This window comes from Gobius niger, assembly GCF_951799975.1.
Source record: "Gobius niger genome assembly, chromosome: 3".
NCBI classification, from domain to species: domain Eukaryota; kingdom Metazoa; phylum Chordata; class Actinopteri; order Gobiiformes; family Gobiidae; genus Gobius; species Gobius niger.
In genome coordinates this window covers 19,962,168-19,986,745 of record NC_136854.1, presented here as the reverse complement: position 1 = coordinate 19,986,745, position 24,578 = coordinate 19,962,168, and the positions used below count along the sequence as shown (strand labels likewise).

General features: G+C 42.7%; 1 protein-coding gene across 1 annotated transcript in view; it reads right to left on the bottom strand.

Annotated features, from left to right (window-relative positions):
- The window catches only part of fbxo41 (F-box protein 41), a 35,206-nt gene extending 10,682 nt beyond the window's left edge, over nt 1-24,524 (bottom strand). Inside the window, exons 1-5 of the mRNA XM_079553950.1 lie at nt 24,144-24,524; nt 18,451-19,221; nt 16,505-16,734; nt 5,787-5,994; nt 3,327-3,400 (exon numbers count right to left, since the gene is read on the bottom strand). Coding sequence (XP_079410076.1) covers nt 3,327-3,400; nt 5,787-5,994; nt 16,505-16,734; nt 18,451-18,996 — 1,058 coding nt within the window. The 5' untranslated portion in view covers nt 18,997-19,221; nt 24,144-24,524. The remainder of the gene's footprint in view (nt 1-3,326; nt 3,401-5,786; nt 5,995-16,504; nt 16,735-18,450; nt 19,222-24,143) is intronic.
- Nucleotides 24,525-24,578: the final 54 nt, after the last annotated feature.

Below are 24,578 nucleotides of genomic sequence, written 5' to 3'. Positions count from 1 at the left end.
GACACCCTCCCGCCCCTGGCTGTAAATTCAGATCAGAACTGGTGACAGCAGCCCTGGTGGAGACCAACATACACTGGGAACAGCCCCCCTCCTCCAAGTCCCAAGTCCTGCTTCCCTCATCGGAAGACGTGACGTGGGATTGAGGAGATCTTCGAAGTACTCCTTCCACCATTCCAACAACATCCCCAGCAGCTCCCCATCCGTGCTGTACACAGGTTAGGGAGCCGTCAAATGGTTTGCCAGAATTAGTCATCCTCCATGAACTCCTCCCAGACATGAGTTTTTGCCTCTACGACTGCAAACTCGGCCTGCCTGTACCTGTAGCTGCATCCAGAGTCCTACAAGCCAACTAGGCCAGGTAGGAGTACGTCTTCAGCTTGACAGCACCCCTTATTTACGTCTGCCACCAAGCAACACACACCTTGCAGCCACAGCTACGAACGGCCGAATTGACAATGGAGAAGAACATGGTCCACTCAGACTCCATGCCTCCATCCACCCTCAGGATGCTGTGTACGTGGACTGGACCGTCGAGGTGCCTGCCTTTGAATGCCACCCTGTCCTCTCTGCACCCGACCCCTAGTAGTCTATTTGGTTTCATATGACTTTTTGCATATGACGACAGCTGTTGTTGATGTGTTTACAAAGCAGATGTCTTACTAATTCCTTTGCCCATAGCATTTGTGGGAATTATAGTTCTACCAAATACCAGCAGCTACTCATAATACATAATTCGGTGCAATGTACAATAGGATAAGTTGAGAAGAATAGGTTTGAGCTACTGTTGGTGCGGTCCTCTGACTCAATTCAGGTGTCTGCCCCTTGTGAAGATGAATTGCCCACCCCGTTTTAGACTCTCTCGTTGTTTTCACTTCTTTATTGATTAAGTTGTTTTCCCCCTGAAAGTCTTTTATGTGCTCCACTGTGTGTAAAATTTGCAATTAGGAACTGGAAAACACTGTTGATTCTGACTTTGCTAAGGGATGCACCAGGCTTCTTCTGAGACCAAAATAAACCACAAATAGGTACTGGCAGGGAGCAATGGCATTTCAGAAGAGAAAAAGTGCGAAGGCAAAGCTTACATGCCCAGACAATAGGTTTAAAATAACCTTACCTGACTGTAAGCAGCACTCTTCCTATTTACTCCTGTCGTTAAAGCCTATCCAAGTAATAAAATGATCCAATATTGCAGGTTGGCTCCCATCCTATTTCTGTTCTTGAAAGAAAAAAAAGATGCTCAAAACAGAGGGAGCGTTCCAACAACTTGACCCGGGGCAGTGACAAATCTGAGATTCATTACTTTCTAATTGGGTGATAGAAAACGAGTCTCTCTTCATTACAGCAGTCTGATACTGCATTAAAATCAAGACATCGTCGCTAGCTTATTAGGTGTTTGTACAGGAAGCAAAGGCACAGCAGGGGTAAATGCACCGCAATTACAGTATAATTAACATCATCAAAGTACAGAGCAATCCACGGGCGGTGAAAAACTCAAAGAATAATATTATCAATGGGAAAAAGCTGAAACCCATGAATGAACAAAAGGTTCTTGGGGAAAATATAATTAAGAAGCAAAAGGCTCAAATACGTAATTGCATGCTCTTGCCACCAGATGGAGTGTGGTGGTGCTACACTGCTGGTGTTTGTATAAAGTGATGTCTGTGTGTTGCTACAATAGTTTAAATGTTATTTTTCACCGTGAATTTCTGCGAGGTAAATTTAACCTACATCTAAAAAGAGCAAAGGTCGTCCAAGTTGCAGATGAAGAAATAGCACTGCAGATGTGGTAAGGAGTGTAATCATAAACAAAACATTTATTTGATTTGATATGGAGTTTTTAAGCGATAACCATGGCCTCATATGCATGTGGTTTGTCGGGGGAATGATGAATACAGTGACTTCTTTCATCTACAGTGAGTTCTTGAGCTAAAAAAATCAATCACGGTGGTAAGTCAAGGGCATACACTGACTGTATAGATCAATGTAACAACAAAGAATCACATAATGAAACGTATATAGAACAAATGTACAAAAAAGCAATCACATTTATTTGTAGAATTTAACAGAAAGAGGGGCAGGATTCCATTGATTGAACTAAATCTGAACTTTTTTCATTTTTGTGACAAGACGAGGATCAGATAATACACTCAACTAAATTAAAAAAGCAGCTTTAATAGCAGCATGTCCTCAGAAAATATTTATTAAGAACCCATTACCAATAAATTACATTACAGGAAACCATCTGGGGCCATCTGTCTCTCTCCAAACCAGCCTGGGTAACATTGCTCAACAGATAACAAGAACTCTTGTATAACTTCTTGATGCTCCACTTGGCTAATATAAGCCCAGGCAGACGGTGCAGAGCCGGTGTGTCAGGACATGGTCCGTATAGGCACGCAAGATTCAGTGATTCAGTGGGGAAGGCCTGACAGATCCCCCTGTCGTCACTTTAGGAAACACGTTCACATACCAACTGGGAATGACACTTACGTGAGTCAGAGTACCACCATGTGTCGGATGGCTCCAAAAGAGGTCCACAAATACCCCTGTCACACCTGATACAGCGCACTGTCCCACCTGTAACATTTGCTGTTCTCACTGTTAAACCATCAACATGTAACAGTCTGCACATGGCGACTGGTAGCACCTGAAGGTTTATGAATGCGTCTCCATATGCTTCTTACCTTCAAACATACTGTACGCTCCAAATATCTCCAAATATGATTCAAAAATATACGCACACATAATAGCAATACAGTATATACAGAACCCATGAACACTACATCTAAGGTTAAGGTACACGTTATTGTCCCCATAGGAAATTTGTCCACTGCATTTGACCCATCTCCAATGCTGTGGTTGCTGTGCCTCAGTGCTCCACCCCAGAGCCCATGTACAGATCTTGAGCTAAGTTCGCTCAGGAGTTTCTGGCAGGAGGCATAGGCTCAAACAGAATTACACATAGGACCCCGTGGAGAAGACTATAGCCATTGTAAGATAGAGCTCCAGGGCCTCTACTGTGTCTCCGCATTTCAGACAGATTGTGTTTCACTACAGCAGCTCTCAAAGGGTTTTTGAAAGTTGAGGTGTGTTCACGTTCATTTGGCAGCCCAGAGCCGCCGTATTCCACACAGGTAAACACACATTCTCACAAACAGCCAGTGAAAGCAATAGATTTAGTTTCTTTCTATGGAGCACCTAAGTAAGCGGTTACTTCCAAGATGCACACAGAATGCCGAGGGGTTACGCTGCCCCAAACAGCCACTTCTTGGCAACTGTTCAGACGTTGTCAGTAAATGTTGAGTGGGACCGGAGAGGACACTTACCCGGTGCTGGGGGAGGAGCGTCTTTCTGACACTTGGTACATGCCCCTTGTGCTTCCAGAAAGGCTTGAGTTTCTCTGTAGAACAAACACAGACACATAGGAAGTCAAATCTAGCAGTGTTTCGCGCACATGGCTGCTGCATCATCCACTACTGGACCATCACTGTGCTACTGTGCTGAAATGGTTTCCTTAGCAGACAAATATTGTGATCGCAATTTAATTATAAACCAGTCCAGATGGCACTAGTATTTGTATGCACACACAGATACCTCTATTATTAAGAGGTTAGCACTCTGAACATCACAGACATACACGAATAAACTTCACTAAACTATTAAGACACGGGTTGGACTCAGGTGGAAGGAGGCCATGCTCTATTCATCTGCCAGTCACTCCTAAAATACCTCCATGGCACCACCCAGGCGTCTCCTAGGAGATGGAAATGACCTGGATGACTCCAAGGGGGACAGAGTGTGCCGGTGTGAGCAGGATGTGTGGCTTGGTGACATCTCTGGGTCTCCCTTCACAGTGTAACAAGGTGCCAACCAGCCTGTGACTCCACACTTATACTTGTCATGATGATCATTCATTGCCTTCCAATGTGGCATGGCACTGACTGATGTCTAGATACCGAGAGCATATAAATAAAGCCGCGGCAATGGTTTGTTTTTCAGCAGGCGCTTGTGATATGAAAATATACTTTTAAATATTTACAGAATTGCTTCATATTCGAGTGAATAGGCTGACGTTATGCTGAAGTGCAACCTGTAGTCATAAACGGCCACTCTTGAGCTATAACAATCTGATAAAACATAATGCCATGAGTCACGAGGTTTCCATGGCAGCGTTTGTCCGGTGCAACAGGTTACGTGCATCTTCTCATGACCAGGGTAATTATTTGAATAGAGGAGACTGTGTCGCAGAGAAATGTGTGCTGAGACATAATGATGCCAAACGGGGAGCAAATGCAAGAAACGAAGAACTCAGTGCACTTCCTGGAGCCCGAGGTAGGTTTTTATGCAAATACAGCCTGTGATCAAGGAGGTCCTATTGTGACAGGAGATGTGAACTCTGTTTGTTGTAAGAAAGATTACAAATGTCACTCTTTAAGTAAATGCTGGATTAGGGAAGGGAAGAGAATCTTATGTATTTGTATAGCGCTTTATGACACAAGTCACACCCAAAGCGCTTCGACTTTGAATTATCTGTATGAGAATATAACATTTCAAAATGCTAATTAATTATATTACAAAAGGTAATGTTGGATTTTGAATTCGATTGCTCGATTCAAATTATCAGCACATAGAGCAACAAAAGGCCAATTAAATTCATGATAACTTCACTAAAAGGGGAGCTTGCACTCTTGGGCTATTTTTAAAAGTAATATCTTGAGTTCATTGCCCTCATATTCTGTGCAGCATTTTGTGTATAAATAATTGATTATGAAAAGATTCTCTCTGTATAACTAGTTTACAACAAACATTGTTTTGAGAAAAGTTGTCCTTAGCACTGTTCTACTGAGTCAGAGGTACAGGTGTAGTTACTGCAGTGGAGACTGTACAGTTAATTTGTTATGTCAGGCATCCCAAAGTCCATTATAAGTTCGACCTGTGGTGCATTGCAGGCACATCACTCAATACAGTCAATGCTTATGCACTATTCCAAAGCAAAAGGCAACATGAAGAAAGACTGCACTGTGCAGCTCTCACAGATTAATACATGCAATAAGAAGCAAGCATTTATTTTCTTTTGGTAAAAAAAAAAGATTAAAAAAAAGCAATAACTCAAAAATCGTGCATCCGTGCTGAGAGTGGGCTTGTTTCTCCTAAGCCCTGACTCATAACTTTGCTGTGAGAGGGACATCACCAGCACTTCTCCATAGAAATGTTGCATCTTTACTGGAACAACAGGTCACCAAACATAAGGTTTAAACATATTAGGTCCTCATCCAAATGCTTCATTTCAATAACCCACTACAAAAAAGCCTGTTGGTTAGAGCAGTGTTTTTCAACCTTTGTTGAGCCAAGGCACATTTTTTTCATTGAAATAATCACGAGGCACACCACCAGCAGAAAATGTCATCAAAGTGTCTTGACTAGGAACACCGTATAGTCTCACAAGCCACAATGCCTCAATACATCACTAATTCTCTTGTCTCAAAGAAATTAACTACCTGATATGAAGAGTATGGTTACTCTGCCGATCACTAGACAGCACAGACACTCGAAAACGGTACATTATTTGTGGATAATAATACATTTGTTTAAAAAAAAACAACAACTAGGTGAGATTGGATAATTTCCCAAGGAACACCAGACAATATCTCACGGCACACTAGTGTGCCACGGCACAGTGGTTGAAAAACACTGGGTTAGAGACTAGGCGATCATTTGGAGTGCGTTTGTTCGCATTGCACTGCAAAAACTGGAATGTTCCACGGTGTAGCTTTTCAACCACATACCTGCCGTCCATTCCCCTTGTTGGCTTGCAGGCTGCAGCGTCCCAAGCTTCCGTTGGGTGTGGTTCCGCAGCTGCTGATGATCTGGAGCTGTTTTTCGGCCCGGTCAGCCCGGTCCAAAAGCTCCTCAATGAACTGCTGCAGACGCACTTTGGCTTTGGCTTCTCGCACCGCCGTCTCCTGAAGGAACTGGTCGATTTGGGCCACCTCCCTGGACACAGACAGATCATAAGTTTAGTGTTAGAGTAAGACAACTCGCAGACGCGGAGCAGCTGGCATGGCCGCCCCTTTAGTATGCAGACACATATGCGCGGTGACAGAGATTTATACACTGTTATAAGAGAGGCTGAAAGGCAATAGAGTGAATGGAGCAGCTAGAGATTTCTGAGGGCACGGCAGACTAAGCTCCTGGCATCTTAAATACAGTACAGTATATTATCCAGACATATCAGCACAGAAAGCTGTAGGAGTTCACCAAAGCATCCGTTCTACCTTGACCTGCTGTGGCCCAGTGCCTTAGGGGAGGAATCAAGAAATTGTATACAGAGCATCATTACATTAATAACGTAACTGTAAAGTTGTTCCAGGGCTCTTTTCCCTACTTCTATAGTTTTATTATTGCTAAAGCTAGTCTATGGACAATGTTTGCAGTACCTCCAGACATGGCAGATTAATCTGATAACGCAGAATTAATAACATCCGATATATTAGAGCTCACATCTACTTGAAGATGCGCTCAGATATGTCTTTTGGAATATTGATTGTCAGTAGGTGTCAGTAGTGAACCCTGCTCTGTCCCCTCCTCCCCTCCCCTGGTTTTCCCCCTCGCCCCTCACTTCTCTCCACATGCTGCACTTAGGACAGTTTCATTTCTCATTAATCTTATTTGCAACACACATTTATCTGCAGAATAAATAACATATGTAGCAGAGCAAACATTTTGAGACTTACATTTTCATGTAAGTCTGAGTTTTTTGGCATTTAGAACCTAATTCTTTCATTTCATTTACAGTGTAGATATTTTATTTCCCGCAACCCTTGAACGCCTCAAACTCTTCCTGGTGCCTGCTCTGTAACCATAAGGAGGAAAATGATTTGACTGCTCCCTGTAGATATTGGAAAAGTAAACATGGACATTTCATGAGGATTTCAGCTGCATCAGAGCAGCTCGGTCAGATGTTTATCAGTTCATAATCTTTTGTAATAATGCTAAACCTACTAGCGCGCTAACTGTTTCGGCTTCTGCTGCTTCAAACATTTGCGATCCCTGTGCATGTTTGTGTCTAGCTCCACTTTAAGGAATAAATCTGACTAGGACTAATTGACTCAGTATCAAGCAGACTGTATCCTGCCAGACAACACAATAAAACTATGACATTAGGCCTGTGGTCGTGGGGATCCATATTCTCCAAAACTCACTGACTTTAAGCTTTTGGCTATGTTCTGAGGTTGAATCCTCATCTATAAAACATATCTGGAATGATGTTTTGCCTTATTCACGCCTGTTTGAGTAATCTTGCAGTCCGACTTCTTGTCAAGCGAGACACCAAGTTAGAAGTACAAAGAACGTCTGATCATTTCAGAGTTTAAATAGCTGGCAGCTATTGTGAGCCTTATTTCAACTTTAAGGTTCTAAAATATAACATGCAATAATGTGTCTATAACGAATGAATCCTGAATAAAGAATATCCAAGACTTTAAAGCAGGTCATCCTGAAATAGACGAACACAGTGACCAACAGGTGGTGTTCCGCTTTTGGGTAAACAAATGGACAAATCTGTATAGCACACTTTCAATATGGTTAAACAAAAATATGCTGATGAAATCTCTGATCTGACACCCACGTGCCCCTGCAGCACATCATTGTTGTGCAGCATATAAAGGTGGCGGCACACATCCTATGGGTTCCTATTTTTCTTTTTCACACATCCCCTGCTCGAGCCCGCTGTCTAAACATCACAGCGAGGAGCTTAACAAAGCAGCTGAGCCATCTGACCTTGACAGAGCCAAAGGAACTGATAAACAGCGACATAGCAGACAAAGGACTGTCTGTAAACCGTGTGCTTGAATAAGTCTGTTCTCATTCTCCTGCTCTTAAAACCAACCCTCGCACCGTATGACGCAGCAGGTATTTAACAACTGCGAGCGGGAATGTTCCAAAAGCAGGCCGCTGAATGATAAAAATAGTTAAAAGGGTGGCACAGTTCAGTTGCTTCATCACAGGCGCTGAATCTCAAAATGTGCTTCCAAATGTGGGTGCCATCGAGAGAGAAATTAAGGAAGGCATGCGTTGCAATGAATTAGTGCTTCATTGTTATAAATAAAAGTAGTAAAAGATTGATGATGAGCAAAGAATTTCCCCAAATACCACTGCATGAAAAGAACAGAAAGTCCCATGTCCTAACACTTCGCTCCTCCGGCAGGGGTCTCCTAGTTATTCCTAAAGTCAACAAAAAGACTCATGGTGAGGCGTCTTTCCAATATTACGGCCCTCGCCTCTGGAACCACCTGCCGGAGGAACTCAGGGCTGCAGACAACGTTCATGTTTTTAAGAGCAGGCTCAAGACCCACCCTTTTCGCCTAGCCTTTAACTGACTAATCTATTTATTTAATCCTAATATACAATATATTTGTTTTAAATGTTGTAATCTGTAAAGCACTTTGTGATACCTTTCGGTATGAAAAGCGCTTTATAAATAAAGTTTGATTGATTGATTGATTGATTGATTGATTGATTGATTGATTGATTGATTGAACACTGCAAAGCCTTAACCCTTTATAGGACACTCACAGAGTGTTATTGCGGGACAAAACACAAGTTTATTTCTGTTCTGCAAAATGTTTCATTATCATGCAGAAAATCAATATGAGTGGAGTTACCATATTTTGTTCCTTGCCCTTTAAGGGGTAAAAAAAATACAAAGGTTTATATAATAATAATAATAAGAATAATAAGAATAATAATAATAATAATAATAATAATAAAATATACAAAAAGTACTTGCACGTCTAATTCACTTAAGGTTTAAGTGAACAGAGCGTATAATCAAATATGGTCCTGCCTTCAAGCTGTAATTTCACTCATTTCACTACGTCCTCCAAAACCAACACATATATCATCACTTAGCACAACTATTCACCAATAAAATGTATGAGTTTCATCAATTAAGTTAGTTAGTTAGTTTTCAAGTTATGTAAAGAAATGTACCATGAATTTTTAAAAGTGAAGGGCAGGCACAATGAGCTTTAGCTTCTGCCTGTGCCTGGTCATTTATTGTGTTCATTGCTTGACTTGTTTTGAATAATTTGTAAATGACCAAACCGAAACCGAAATAAAACCAAAAAGTTTGCAGACTTCAGGACTTCAGAGAAAACAGGAAGTTTAGAGCGTGACCGGTCTCTGCTGATTGGTCAAATGCCACAATAGTGGGCTCTGTTATGTAGGGTTATCTCTTCTGATTGGCTGAGCGAGAACTACATGCTTCTTTACCTTACTGATGTGCAGCAGGAAGGCCATATGCAAAGTGTGCAGAAATGACCAAAAATAGTCAGTTGCCCTATAAAGAGTTAAAATATTTGTGGGTTTGTGGACACAGAGAGTCTCGGTCACTTACACTAGTTAGGATGATTTGAAAAAAATACCCCCATAATGTCCTTAGCTATGCTAAATCACCTTTTTTTTTTAAATAAAAAAAGCTTTTTACCATGTTACAATGTTGTCGCGTATCTTTCATTGATCTTCAGTTGCTATTCTTAGCGTCACGGCGGCAGCTCCCCAAAAGCTACTCCTGAGGTCCTACGCATATCCAGGAAATGCTTTCCTCGCCACTCGATCTCTTCGAAGCCTAATCATTGCTTCACTACAGCCACTTGAGCAGCATGGACTATTTTTTTCCCTTTACTGAAATACCTGTGCAGCGAAGGTGAGCAAGAGGAGGGGCTTATGGTGAGATGGCATGAAAATCAGGAAGTGAAACTATTGCTACTGCTTCAGCTGTTTGACATCAATATTGCATTTTCTAACTGAAAAAGTGTAAGGTAGTGATAAAGATTATTACCATTTGCCTGCAAAACGCTTAACACCCCCTCTTTCTTCTTTGTTTATATATTGTCTCCATGGCAAATTGTGTCCTACAAATAGCCGTTTTTGTTGTTTTGGCTTTATTTTAACAGCTTTACTCTTCTGTGTGCCAGAAGAGGAGGGAGCCAAGCATTTTGTTTAACATTATAAATACTTGTCGTAATCCCTCTGGGGGTAATACAAGTGTTAATGGGGTGATTGGGGGGTCTTTTTTTTTAATCTCCCCCTGGTGTCTCTGTCCAGAAAACCACAATTGCAACTTTTCTGCCTCAGGGTCGGAGCCACCAATACACACTAGTAGAATCACGAAGATGAAGCTAACAGGCTAGTGGCCAAAGCTAACTGTGGGCTAGTGCCACTTAAACAGTATTTACAGCCAAGTTTGTGTCTCCATTGTGTAAATGAATGTACAATATCCCTCTCTCCTTTTGCCTTTTCTGTCAGTGTAGTATTTACTCTCACGGACAATTAATGAGTAAAAAAAAGCAACATGTTGCGACACCTGCAGTGGCGCTTATGTTATTTACTTAGTTCTGCTTTAAAACAGTTTGAATGAAGCAAAGAAAAAACAAAGCATAGCAAATTAATGTGTGCAAGCAGAATGCATTGTCTTTCCATCTAATTCTTGAAGTCATTTCTGAGGTGGCAATTAATTTGATGCAAAGGATCTATAATGAACACAGCCTGAAGTGAACAGCGGCTTTCATTATTCAAGTTAATAAGACAAAACTTTGGTGGCTGAGCGGGTGCAGATCATTTATTATGTACAGTGTAATACATGCTGTTGCTATGACAGCGTCTTTCAGCCACAGGACCAAAACCGCAGCAGCGTACATTGTTTTCTATGTACGGATTAAAATAGGTATTGAACAGCCTATAGCCTTAACCACTCATCTAGGAAATAAGACCTCACATGGCAGAGCAAAAAGATAGAAAAGAGAAGGAGAAAAAAAAAAACAGTGTTATCACGGACCGTGGACACCACCTGGGAAAATGAGCAGATGGATGGATTTTATGACAACAAGAAAGAAAGGCAGGAATAAAGAACAATGAAACGAGAAAAATCTGATCTCAAAAACATGAAACGGCAATGCACAGGGGACAGAAATGGGATGTGACTGCTTCCTGTTGTCAACATCTTTGACGTACATATACAGACACTCTCACTTCAATATCTTCAAGGTGACAGACCCACCTAAGTGCTATCTCATGCGCCAAAACCATGAAGGATAAATGCTGGTTGGGGTAACACACTTGGTTTGGAAATTTGCTTCATTCCAATCACATTTCATTCGAATGTATAAAACCATTGCAGAAATGTCCATGGCGATACTTAAAGCAGTACTAATTTACCATAAAAAATATTTTCGTAGTCCCTCTAGGGGTAATGCAAGTATTGGTGGAATAATTCATTCATCTCATCTCGCCCTGGTGTCTCTGGCCAGAAAACCACACTTGCAGCTTTCCTGCCTCCGGGTCGGAGGCGCAATGCACACTAATGGAATCACGAAGAAGAAGCTAACAGGCTACCGGGAAAAGCTAACTGTGGGCTAGTGCCACTTTAGCAGTATTTACAGCCTAGTTTGAGGGAAAAAATTGCTCCATTGTGGAATTGAGTTGTGGCACAATGTACAATATCCCTCTCTCCCTTTGTCTTTTCTCTCAGCGTAGTATTTACTCTCATGGACAATAAATGAGTAAAAAAACGCAAAATAATACGACATCTGCAGTGGCGCTTATGGCCTCTAGGGGCATGAGTTACTTAGTTCTGCTTTAAATTGTCTACTACAAACAACATTAATGGGCTTTAATAAATCATTAGACAGTATGATGCAAAGCTTGCAATGTCGTTAGTTGCAAGAAGGAATTACATCAATAAAGGGCAAGTGTACGGCACAACGCCAACTCAGTTCTTAATCTTAATCTGTTTAACCCTATTACATGCATCAGCGTCAAAGACTCCACTAAAATTACAAACCATTTCTTCACTTCTTTATTTTACTCATTCTTCAAGCAATGAGCAAGCAGAGTCTAGTCAGGAAGCTAAACTCTCCCTTTCCCCGTCTATGCAGCACCATATTATGTACATGTTTTTGTTTTTCATATGTTTAATACGTTATTTCTGAAAAGGGACTATCAAAATCACGGTATAAACTGTCAAAATGTAACCACATGCTCGCAATTATTGTGAAATTAATGAATACGGTGGACTGACGTTTGTAATTCCTGTCATCACCAACGGCTCCACGTAGCCACAACACCGTGTGAGGTGTTGTTCATAAGACACAACCATAGTTCTGTTCAAATGGTAATTCAAATCGCTGGCCAGCTCCTTCTCTCAGTGAAGCCCTATTAATATTAATTAGCAACGATGATTGACTAAAATCCGCACTGAAGCCTTTTCATCGTATGACAGCACATTTTTAAAGGAATAACAGGGTCGCTGCTTGGTTCTCTTTCGACACCTGCCTGGAATATGTGGCTTTCACATCCAGTTTGACCACATTGTGCAATCATCGGGCCACGATTTACAGCATCTACGCATAAAAAAGGTCCAAAAGCTGCGTGAAGCGCCAGGCAACATGTGCTGTGAGATGGTCGAGGATGAAAGGATGTGGGAAAAAAAGGACTGATAAAAGGCTCACTGTAAATGGACAGCTCTTCAAAGAAAAAGAAAAAATGTAGCAGGTTTTCCCAGTAAAAAGTGTTGTCTCTGTGCAATCTGGTGAGACAGGCTTACTATCGTCCTATTAGAAAAATCCCTCCAATTAGTCACTCATTAATCAATTCTTTGGCAACGTAAAATATACAGAAAACTAAATATTTTGTCTTCATGGGATTTTATTGAAATTTTGTTCTCATAGCCCTCAAGTTTAAAACTCCGCTGATTATCAAGTACTATTTCAGCCTCAAATGTTTTTTCTACTGTTTGTGGTTAAAATATGCACTATACTGATTTTTTACTTAAAGCATCAATCGCTAATCTGATTCCAATTATTCTGCCCAATAGTTGCAATATTTTGACTGGTAAAGAACTGTTTATAGACGGCAACATATCCTATTTCCATGGTTCTTGAAAACCTGTATGAGTTTATAGACATCCATAATACAGGATTATGGATGTCTATAAACTCATGCATGGTATCGCACTGTAGTCATTATTCAATCATTCCACACTCGGTGGTGGAAGTGAGGCCGCCAATCTGCGCCATCAGCCCCTCCAACCACCACCAGTGCATGTCGTTTTTCAATCTTTCCGCAAATGCTAATATTCCACGAGTTTGTTCAAATGTGCACCGTGAATGTGTCTTTTTTCAATCATAATGAATGAACTATGAGAACTATTTCTTTGTTGCTCAAGTGCACAAAGGCCCTCCCTTCCCTCCAGTGACAGACAGCAGCAGCAGCTCTGAAGCCCATAAATCCAGCTCAGAGTGAAAGCTAACATACAGAGCCTCGTTCATTTCCTTCAAGAGGGCTTACATTATCATACGCAAGAGCCTCTATCAAATTAACATGGCTGCTGGAAGCATTGGCGTAGGACAATAGTAGTAGAGGGAAAACAGTGTGGTGCCTAAGACAAATCTCTCTGAGTAACATGTAGTCAGGAAAGCAATGCAAAACTAAGTTATCCAGGCAGTGTAAGCTACAAAAGCATCAAGACCAAAGAAAGCAGATTAAAAACATTCGTACAAATTTGTGTTGTCATTTTGAAAAGCTACGTTTCATTATAATAGATCAGCAGAAATAAGGAAAAGAAAGAATTAGTCAAAGTACTCAGACCTTTGTGTTACGCACATATTTGTCAAGCCAAGTATAATATTAGATCTAGACTGAGCAACATCTTACACTGTAAATCTGGCAAATCAACTGCATATTGTTAACGCCCCCTATGTAAATGTTAAACATACAATCCAAAGTGCTCTTTTACTCGGATCAATGGTCACACTCCTACATTGATTCTGTTTCATTACAGAGCCCTCAGAAGGCTTTCCCCCAACACATCCTCCTCTTCTCTTTCCGAGGCTCGTCACTTAATGAGGAGGGCGCTCGTTCCGATCTGACAGCTTCCCCCTGCATTCCAGATCACTGCTCACTAAAACTACGACAGACTTAGAAAGACAAGCAGGCCTTCAGAGCCTCCTAGTGCGCCTGCTGCAGAGGAATCTGTGCTTCATCATACAGCCTGTGCCTGTGAGAAGAATGAGCCTCAGGGTTGAGACCCACTGCAGCTCTTCACTGTGTCTCTATGTGAGCAGAATATCAGATTAGCATTGAGAGGTGTTGCCAACAAGGTCCATTTGAAATAACATGAGTGATTGTTGAGATATACACAGAAAGATGTCAATAGGTTACACTTTATATTGTGCCTAACTAAATTTAGTACAATGTATTGTGCGTTGTAACAATCTGTTACAACTTGTACCTATGAAGTACATACACAATACAATAATGTGTATTAGTACTTTGGAGGTACATAATGTGATAAGATATAAGACCCTTAAGGCCAACGCACAACGAGACACTTTGACACGCGGCACAAAAGCTCATATTTTCTATGAGAGTGCACACACTGAGGTTGCGGTGATGCAACTCCTGTCTGTCGCCAAATCGCTATTAACCTGCAGAAAGAGCTACTTTACAAATGGCAAAATCATGTGTTTAAAGCACTGCACGGTTTGAGAAAAGCCTCTGAAGTGCTGTGATGCGGCGCACTCACTTGGACACGTGTCGTTTGACGTGCTGCGGCGCGCTGGCCTTTAGGGTTAGGGCATAACGTTAGGTTTAAAGCTAGGGTTTTACGTCTTAGTACATTATGTACCTGCAAATACATTATTCCATTGTGTATGTAGCCCATAGGTACTTATTACACATTGTTACAAAGCACATTACATTGTACTAAATTTGGCAGGTACAATGTATCAAGGGGACTGTATTCACCAGTATATATAGTTTTTATCTTCATTTCTATGGTCTATTTTCATTTCCAAACAAAACAGGGAAAGCAAGTACCAAAAGGCCCATATTGCCATCCTACCGTCTACAGCATGAACAACCAAATGTGTTGTTAACTACAGGAGCAATTGAACATGCCTGGACAACTGAGAGCTTACATAAAATAAAGGAGTAGTTAGAGAGTATAAGCATGGTATGATTCATTCTGGATAAATCACAAATCTTAAAGAGTGTGACGCTTAAGTGCTGAGAAGACAAATATTTGTCTGTCTATTAACATAATGAAGATTTATGTTTAAATGTGAGTCTAATGATGGAAATGGGCATTGCACCATTGCTTCATACTGTATGTCCTCGACTCCTCGGGCTCTAGTTTCTGCTGAGCACTGCCTCTCTGGGTCACTCCAGCAGAAACACTTCACAGCCACGCTTTAGGGACCCTTTATTGTTCACTGCCAGGTTGTTGTGGGCTTACAGTGTGGCTTTCTAAATATACGCTCTAACAGCAGTGCAGGATGGAGGAGTTTCTCTGTTCCCCCATTCAAAAACTTTAGCACTAATGTGTCATTAAAGAGAATGACAGTGTAAGAAAAGAAAACACTGAAGTCATGTTTAAACTAAGCAAATACACTATAGCAGACACACATTATGTGTTATACTGTAGGTTACTCTTGTTGTACTGCATAGTCAGCAGCAAGGTTTTTGACATTTTTTGTTAAATATTTGAAGTTTTTAAAAAAATAAACTGAACCATGTGACTGCAGCTTTATGTAAACACTAGCGCTAAATTGTTACCCTAGTTTTTGTTGCATAGCAACTCAGTTTGGCAATTTCACATTTGACACCTCTGATGCAGTACAGTAAACTTGTTTAAAAGCAGACACTCTCTTCAGGTCAGCTCAGCTGTGTGCAATGTCAGGCTGTCAGAGTTCAGCCAGTGAGCAGTTAACTACTGCTTAGTCATCAGTCGCCAGCATTCTCCAATTGTGATGCTCTTTTTCCACCTCTGACGGCTGGTACTTCTGAGTCTGAATGAGCTTTCTGTTTAAAGAGAAAAAAACTGTAAACTGGAAAAGGGCTGCTGGCAAGAATAAGAGTCGCTGCCACAGACCAATTCTGCTTGGTCTCATTTGGATGCAGGGCCACTAAGTAAACAGATTTTAATCTGTTTAGAGCAGCAGTCTGTATGGTTACACCTTGTTTAATCAGATTTATACTGGTGTTCCATAAGACACTAAAGTCAAACCTTAAACAAATTGAGAATTAATTCGAGATCTTTAAAATTTTGACAGATCTGTTCCTGTCATTATGCTATTTAAAGGATTTAAAGTGTGACAGCTTCATGTGCGGTGGGACATGAAACACACTGCACTGTAGAACACATGGTAAATAATTCAACATGTGGAAAGTTCAGTATTAGCCATGATTGTTCTGAGTGTGTTTTTTTGACCAGCTCTAAAATAAATTGTGTATATTAAAACATAACATTTATTTGTATGTTTTTTCCCCATGAAATGAATGTGGGAAAACCAAGCAAAAGCGTACGGTCTTAAAAGACGACACAGCGACACAACAAAGTGCAACAATGAACAACACGTTTATTGCCTATAAAAAGCAATCAAAATCGCATAAAATTAAAGTCACTTTTTCTGCCAATTAGCAAAACGAGTGAGTGCGCACTTACTGCTGTTTGTGTGTGAGCTCTGTCTCCTTGCTGACCAGGTCTTGCTTCAGGTTGGCCAGCATCTCCACGGAGACATCCACCTGCCGGGACAGCTCTGACGCCTTGTCCTCCAGGTCCTGTTTCTCCTGGCTCAGACGATCACTTTCCAGCTTGGCCCGCTCCAGCTCTGAGCTCTTCCTCTCCAGCTCAGCCTGCAGGCGACCCACGCGAGCTGCTATTTTCTGCTCCACCTGTGGGACAGCGAGGTCTGTGAGAAGTCCCTTTCAAAGGTATAAAACTGGAACACACGAGTACTACAGGCATGTTTAGGTTGCACAAATGGTGCTGTGCATGTGGTGACAATTGTTTGAAAAATAAAATCAGATTCAATAGAACCAAAGGGTTGCAACTGTTAATCAGATGAATTATGATAATAGAAATAAACCCAGGGGCCGGAGGGTGTCCGGTTTGGGAGCCTCAGGATCTCATCTCTGCTGTTTGCGGACGATGTTGTTCTGTTGGCTTCAACAAATCAGGACCTTCAGCACACTCTGGGGCGGTTTGCAGCCGAGTGTGTAGCGGCCGGGATGAGGATCAGCACCTCCAAATCTGAGGCCATGGTTCTCCACCGGAAAAAGGTGGTTTCCCCTCTATTTTTCGGTGGGGAGTCCTTGCCTCAAGTGGAGGAGTTCAAGTATCTCGGGGTCTTGTTCACGAGTGAGAGACAGATTGGGGCGTGAGATCGACAGACGGTTGTCAGCAGTGATGCGGTCGTGTCTTCACCACGACAGATCGGTCTGTTGTGGTGAAGAGGGAGCTGAGTCGGGAGGCAAAGCTCCCGATTTACCCATCGATCTACGTTCCCACCCTCACCTATGGTCATGAGATTTGGGTAATGACTGAAAGGACAAGATCGCGAATACAAGCAGCCAAAATGAGTTTCCTTCGCAGGGTGGCTGGGCGCACCCTTCGAGATCGGGTGAGGAGTTCAGTTACCCGGGAGGAGCTCGGAGTAGAGTTGCTGCTCCTTCACATCGAAAGGAGCCAGCTGAGGTGGCTAGGGCATCTGTTTCGGACGCCTCCTGGTCGCCTCCCGCAGGAGGTGTTCCAGGCATGTCCTAATGGGACAAGGCTTGGGGAAGGCCCAGGGCACGCTAGTGGGACTATGGGCCTGATCTTGTGCATCAAAACGGAGACGATAGCGTGACATTTTGCGCTCAGTAGGAGCGCACTTTGTGATCTTGCCACTGCAGACTTAGCGCATTTAAGTGGGTGGAGACACACACATTTTCCTCCAACCAGATCGACTCCGCGTCCAGGAGAGTGGTTGTGTGGGGTGAACATGTGCTTTTGTTTTGCTTCGTGTTCACGCCAAGCGCGGGCCGATCCGCGCCACAGCGGACGCTGTAGCTCTTTTTCTCTCGAGACGTGAACATCGTTTAGCTCACGATGGGGTAAATAAAGTTTTTAGTTTGACCTGTGAGAGCCTAAGGCTTAATAAGAAAGAACGCAAGACAGCGCAATGTAAACGAGGAAGTGAATGTCAGCCGTGTTTCCATCAGTGCAGTCACCTCCTCTTCTGACGCCCCCTCACAGGTGGCGGAGGCAAATGGCACATATAGCGCCGCCACTCGGAAAATAATTTGCCAAGAGCCTGCGCCGCCCCGTACGCCGCCACAAGATCTGGCCCTATGTCTCCGAGCTGGCCTGGTGTCGCCTCGGGGTCCCCCCAGAACAGCTGGAGGAGGTGTGCGTGGATCGGGAAGTTTGGGCATCTCTGCTGAGACTGCTGCCCCCGCGACCCGGCCCCGGATAAAGCGGAAGAAAATGGATAGATGGATGGATGGATGGATAAACATATTTATAAAAAAACATACTATATCAAGATAAATTGAGAAAAAAAGTCAAGTCAATTAGCAAAATGATCAATAGTTCTAATAAAATCTTTAGTATGAACTTGTGCTTACCTCTTCAGACAGTTTCTCCAACCTCTCATCCAGCTCCAGTCTCTCAAAGGCGCGTGCTTTCAGCCTGGCCAGCCCCTCCTCGTAGGCCGCCTCCACTGCACTCGCTGCCACATTAGCTGCTACTGCTACAGCCGTGCTCGGGTTACCATGGGAACCAGGGTCTGTGGATGCCATGGCTTTTTTCATGAAAATCTCTCCCAGGGGAAACTCCACATTAGGAATATAGCGAGTGGAACTGTGAGAGTGGGCAGGGGTTAGACTGAGGTCGTCCGCGCAGGGTAGTTCACGACAGGGAAAATGCCTCTCCTTTAAGGCGGAAGGTCGCAGAGGCTCAAAGGGGTCGTTGTTGTTCGGGGCTATGAGAGCACCTTCAGCCACAAGGGGCAGCAGTGCGGCAGCGTCACACACACTGTTGGACTTGGACAGGACGTAGAGTGTCTCGTAGGTGTGGTTGTACTCCAGGTGAGCGCGGAGGGATGACAGGCTTCGGAAGCGTTTGTGCTCCCCGCAGCGAGGACAGCGGTAAGGCAGGTCCAGAGAGGCCATTACGTGCAGTAACGGCCAAGGGAGACAGGTGGCGCTCACGCACTGTAGCGGAAGCGCCAGGATGAGGGCACAAGAGTCAAGGGCCAAATAAATCCTCTCATGGTGAAATCTGAAAGACTTCAGCAAAACAGCAGAAAAAACATCTCCCGCATGTGTCCCGCTCAGTCAAACAACCACATCAAGTGGCAAAGATCAAGGGTCATTTTGGGCTCCAGCACTCGGGTCCTGAAACACACAATAAGACTGTGTCAACAGGATACATGGCATAAAAGTCATACATCTAATCCAAACTTTAACTCCTAACTTTAACTATGCAAATATAAGATGGTGAAGCAGCACAGTCTGCTAAATTCATGAGTGTGAAATAGACGAGGCCTTGAGTGGTCAAATGGATCTAGAATCCATTAGTGAAAGTGCTCTGAGCAGCAGCTTTAAGAAGCCTCCAGGTTCTGACTGGACAGTGGACACTGCCCTTTATCCTGCACAAGGGAATCTGGTAATTCTAGCTCTAGGACATACATCACTAACTGTAATGGGAGTGTAATCATGACAGAGTTGTAAAAAGTGCCACAGTTTATGGGATTTACATTTTTTTAAATCCTCCTAGTCAGGAGTAGTGGTAGATTGTCAGGTAGTAAATGATACACTTGTAACAAATAACTGGAGCACACTCTTGTTTTTGTAAAGACTGGAGCTAATATTGTGAACCCACAGAAGCCAGTGGGGCTGTTATTAGCAGTCTGCTTGGGCTGGAGAAGGGAGTGAACTGGCAGCTTATGCCCACTATTAAAGAGGAGGATGTTGCAGGGGCAGTCTACAAAATTATTAAGTGAGACATTTAACTAGTCAGAGTCAGGACGGAAATGCAAGAGAGGGTGCATGTGAGTCGTATGTTTCTGGAGCTAAAGCTCAGCTGAGGTAACTCTCAGGACAGGAGTTCTGCTGGTTAGAGTACAAGTGCCAAAAGGCTCTATACTTGAACATGTGGATTGAAATCTGTTTTGTCCTCCTTCGTACATTGCAGAGGACAATTGCTGTGCATCTAATTATTAAGCATTTTTATCAATCATGAACAAGCAGGCTAGTTGTTGGCATTACCGTCACAGCAAAGTTTGCTCCGTAAAAGTTTTAAATGTACTTATAAACTCATCCCTGTGAAAAATTTGGATTTTTAAGAATGGCCACAACTGACGACAACGAATAGTTGAAATAATCAATGGTTTAAAGTTTACTCAACTTTTTATTGTTTGTAAACAAAAAGTAGGGTCCAAAGCATTTAAACTATAGTCCCTTTAAAAGCATGGCTCCAAAGAATTATTCTTTTTTTTTAAATTGCTATGACCCATGTGACAACGCTAGGCGAGGTATCATCTTTTTTTAAAACACTGTTTTTTGTATATTAGAAATAAAGCGGAAGCTTAAATCTATGATTGACAGGCTCTGGAGCGCTGTGGAGGGTTAGCCCGCCCTGCGAGGGCACAGGCTTCGTAGGAGGAGATAGAGTAGCCATGTTAATTTCACAAACCATTCGGGATCATTACTATGACTGTGGCTGAATGGAACACCACATATCTATGGGCATTACATCCATGTGTGTTCATTAACATGCACATGCAAGATCTTCTTTGAGTTGTTAAAAAAAGCAGGTAACATAATGCTATTGTAAGTGGTCTGTTCAGGTTCTGGTGTTACTATCTGCGATATGGTATGAATAAAACCCACAACAACAACAACAACAACAGAACTTCCTGTTCAACAGAGGACCCCGACAAAAATCTTCCTTCAAATCTTTGTAAAATGAAAGTGCTGGCCCCCTTAATCAAAGGAAACACATGACTAAGTGACAAGTGGACACCAATATACAGGGTTGTGACAGCTCTCATTGCACTGTCTGCAGATTTACCACATCTGTCCATATTCAATTCAATAGCGCAGAGACCGAGCAAAGTTGCAATGTACAGTAATCTCAACAGAACTCTCGACTCAACTTTAGTAATAGGGCACATTTTGCGCACAAATGCAAGTCAAAGTTCTCTAGGGATATAGGGGGGGGCATCCACACAAAAAGACTTCAGCGTGTGACAGGGGAGTTCACCCGGAACTAAACCAAATGTAATAAAAGTATAAAATGTCAGTACACATCCTGAATTAAAACCTAGGATAAACACAATCTAATTCACTCTCTGATATAGCACACAAAATATGTACAGTATTTCCATCTAGGTATAAGGTATAAAATTGATATAATGATTTCTACTGATGTACTGTCAACGTTGCTTGGAGGAACGAGGAGGAGAGAGACAAGCCTCCATGCCAGAGTAAATACCCAGCCTAAATATTGCAGCACTGAACTCGAACATCCAGTCATCAGTGTTCATCGTCATGGAGGTGCCAACACGGAACTGGAGAGGTGTGACACGAGCCTCTGCTGACATTTTAAATCAAAGCGGGTAAGATTTGTGTCATGAATACTGTAGTGCTCTTGATCTAATGCAATTGTTTAGATCATTTACTTTCAAATGAAGAAGAGAAGTGTCAGGTTTAAACCTGACAGCAAAGGTCAAACCTAACCACTCATGCACACTTGTCATTGCACTTTGAGATTTAAAAAAATTAGAGATTAGTGTCAGTCTGTACAACATGATATTGCAACAATTCCAAGGAGCTAAACATAGACCTAAAAATGTTACAAGGACATATGAATGACAATATGTAAATGTGTTTTCATATTTTATGACACAGTATCGGCCAGCCCTTGAAGTTGTGTTAGTATTCCACACAGAGAAAATGAGGAAAGGAATGTGTCCACCCTCGAGTCATTTCCGAAGCTAAAGTCAGGACAGGGCATGGTGAGTGAATGAGTGACATTGGCCAAAGCGAGCTGACGGACAGGCGCGTCCCATAGCTCAACACTGTCTACTATTGATCCAGACGATGGCCCACTGCTGCAATTATCCTCCAGCATACACAGATCAACACTGCATGCCTCAGGGGCGCAGTTAAACACTGGAGCACTGCAGGTCTCTAGTGAGATGGGGAAAATCTACACATAATGGTGTTCAATTCCACTGAAGAGAGAAAGGTAGAAAAAGTCCCATCATGACAAAAAGCCACTGTACACAATCATTTATGTGCTAGCTTTCATTTTTCTTTTTTTGCAAGATCAAACTTTTTACCTTAGGGGCTTGACACGGCAAATGACTGTTTCTCCTACGTGCAAGCATGTTACTGGTTTTAAACTGAATGCTATTGATAATAATAATGGCGTACACTTGCAGAGCGCTTTACAGCCTACCAAGTTTCTCAAAGCGCTACACTGTAGTCATTATTCATTCACGCCCTACTCAGTTGTTGTAAGCTACTATTGTAGCCACAGCTGCCCTGGGGTAAACTGACGGAAGTGACACAACCGGTCTGTGCCTTCGGCTCCTCCAATCACCATCAACCACTCACTGACACACATACACTACAGTCTATTGTACATGTTTTTAGTGGTAGGGCAAACCATTGTACCCGGAGGAAACCTACACAGAGACGGGAAGAACATGCAAACTCCACACAGAAAGGCCCCTTTCTGGCCGGGGTCGAATCTGGGACCTTCTAGCTGTGAAGCACAAGCACTAACCGCTGTACCACCATTCCACCCAATTATACAACCCTCTCATTTTATCCACCCATTAGGGTTTTATCAACCCTAATGTAAAACTAGCTTGTAAGGCGCTGTAGTTGTAGTCAAGTAGTAGAACTGATGTTAACGACAAAACTGTGCATTATGGAGTCAAAAAATTACAAAGAGACGGTGGAATAAAGTTTGCAAAAGCTGTTTCTTTTATTGAATAACTGCCTCACACCTTGTCTGTGAGCTCCACTCAAATAAGTTGGTCATGCATCCCCAGACATCAATTACTGTTTGAATTAGCAGATCTAAATAGCCCGTAGCAGAGTTGGTCCAGTGATTAAAAGACAAATGACAAGGCTGCACACACACTCGCACCCTGACTAAAATAGGGAGAGGATTCAGTCCTTATTGAAGTTGAATGATTACAAAGACTAGCTGAATGAAGAACTAATAGAACAATATAAAATCAAATTGTGATAGTACACTGGGACTTTATGAGTTTATAAGTCAATCCTAACAATCATAAGCAACCATGCCTTGACCTGAATCCATGTGCTGCAGTGGCCTATTCTGCAGACATAAGAAGAACATGTCCTCAATACTATTAACACAAATGAAATTCATGCTTTCACTCTCAGAGATGGTAGCACCTAATCTACTGTGCTTGTTTAGTGCTTCCTGTTTGCTGTTTTCTGTAGGACTAGTCCAGGCCGTGTTACATCTCTTGGTCCAAATCACCGAGGTTGCACACATAGGCCAGCACCATGAGAGCATGATTTCTCACATGACCATTCCCAAACCCAACCAGCTAGTTATCATTCAATTAAATGCAGTGCCCCTCTTGTAGGCCTATAGTATTTAGTTGTGTGTAGTCCCATCACCATCTCAATGAACATTATACATCATGATCACCCAAGTACCCTCTTCATTGTACCCAAGTAAAATCACTGCAATCCATCTGTTTGCAATTTTAATGAAATGAATCAATAGAGCTATAAGGACTGGTAGGCTATATGGCACTAGCAAGACATGTGCAGGCCAATTATATCTAGTGGCACAACATTTAGCAATCAGGGGATAGTAAAGAGGTTGACAGGTTTAGGTCTGAGGCCATATGATACCCTGCTCATATCTGCCCCGCACATGGATCAATCTGAAGCCTCATACAGTATAAAGTGGGTGTGGACGAGCGCAGCATCACCAAATGTCAAAGCGATGGGCGCCACAGACAGTCCACAATAACAGGCTCACACGAGCAGAGGCTGGGGTAAATCACAGTGCTGATGGCAGCAGCGTGCCCTCTCAGAGGAAAGCGGCACATCCTGGCATGTGCACGATTTTCTCAGTTTCACAGCATTGGCACAGAGCCGGACTTCACGACGTTGCGTAAATTCTGTTCTGAGGAGCAGCGACATCATCGAAACGACACGCGAAGACAGACCAAAATCAGCGCAAAACTCAAGACGTCTGCTGCAACGTGTGTACCAGTGCCGTTCATGAAAAGGAAGAAATATCATGTCTCACTCACCTCGTAATCTTCTCCCCATTTTTTTTCCGCTCGAGCCGAGAAACGCACCAGCACGCGTTGACGTCACGCAGCCCTCTCTGCTGCAGCGAGGAGCAGGCCTGCAGAGGACGACCAAGAGGAGGGGGCTCGGAGTCGGCACACACCTAAACAGCCCTAGCCCTCACAGTTTGTGATTGAGAAGCATGGCATCGGGGGAGTGGGTGTGGACTGTGGAGTCACGGGACAGACCCTGGGCCCTGGACAGGCACTAAAAAAATATTCATTCTCAAGTCTAGAGACCATGACTTAGAAGCGCTGCAAGCTATACTGTTACTTTATGAATCAGTCCAAGGGTTGTAACAATACAAACTTCTGTTATTTATAGGCCTATCCATTGCACAGCTCTAGCTTTGAAATTCCTAAATCGAATCGCTGCTAAATAATCAACCTAATTTA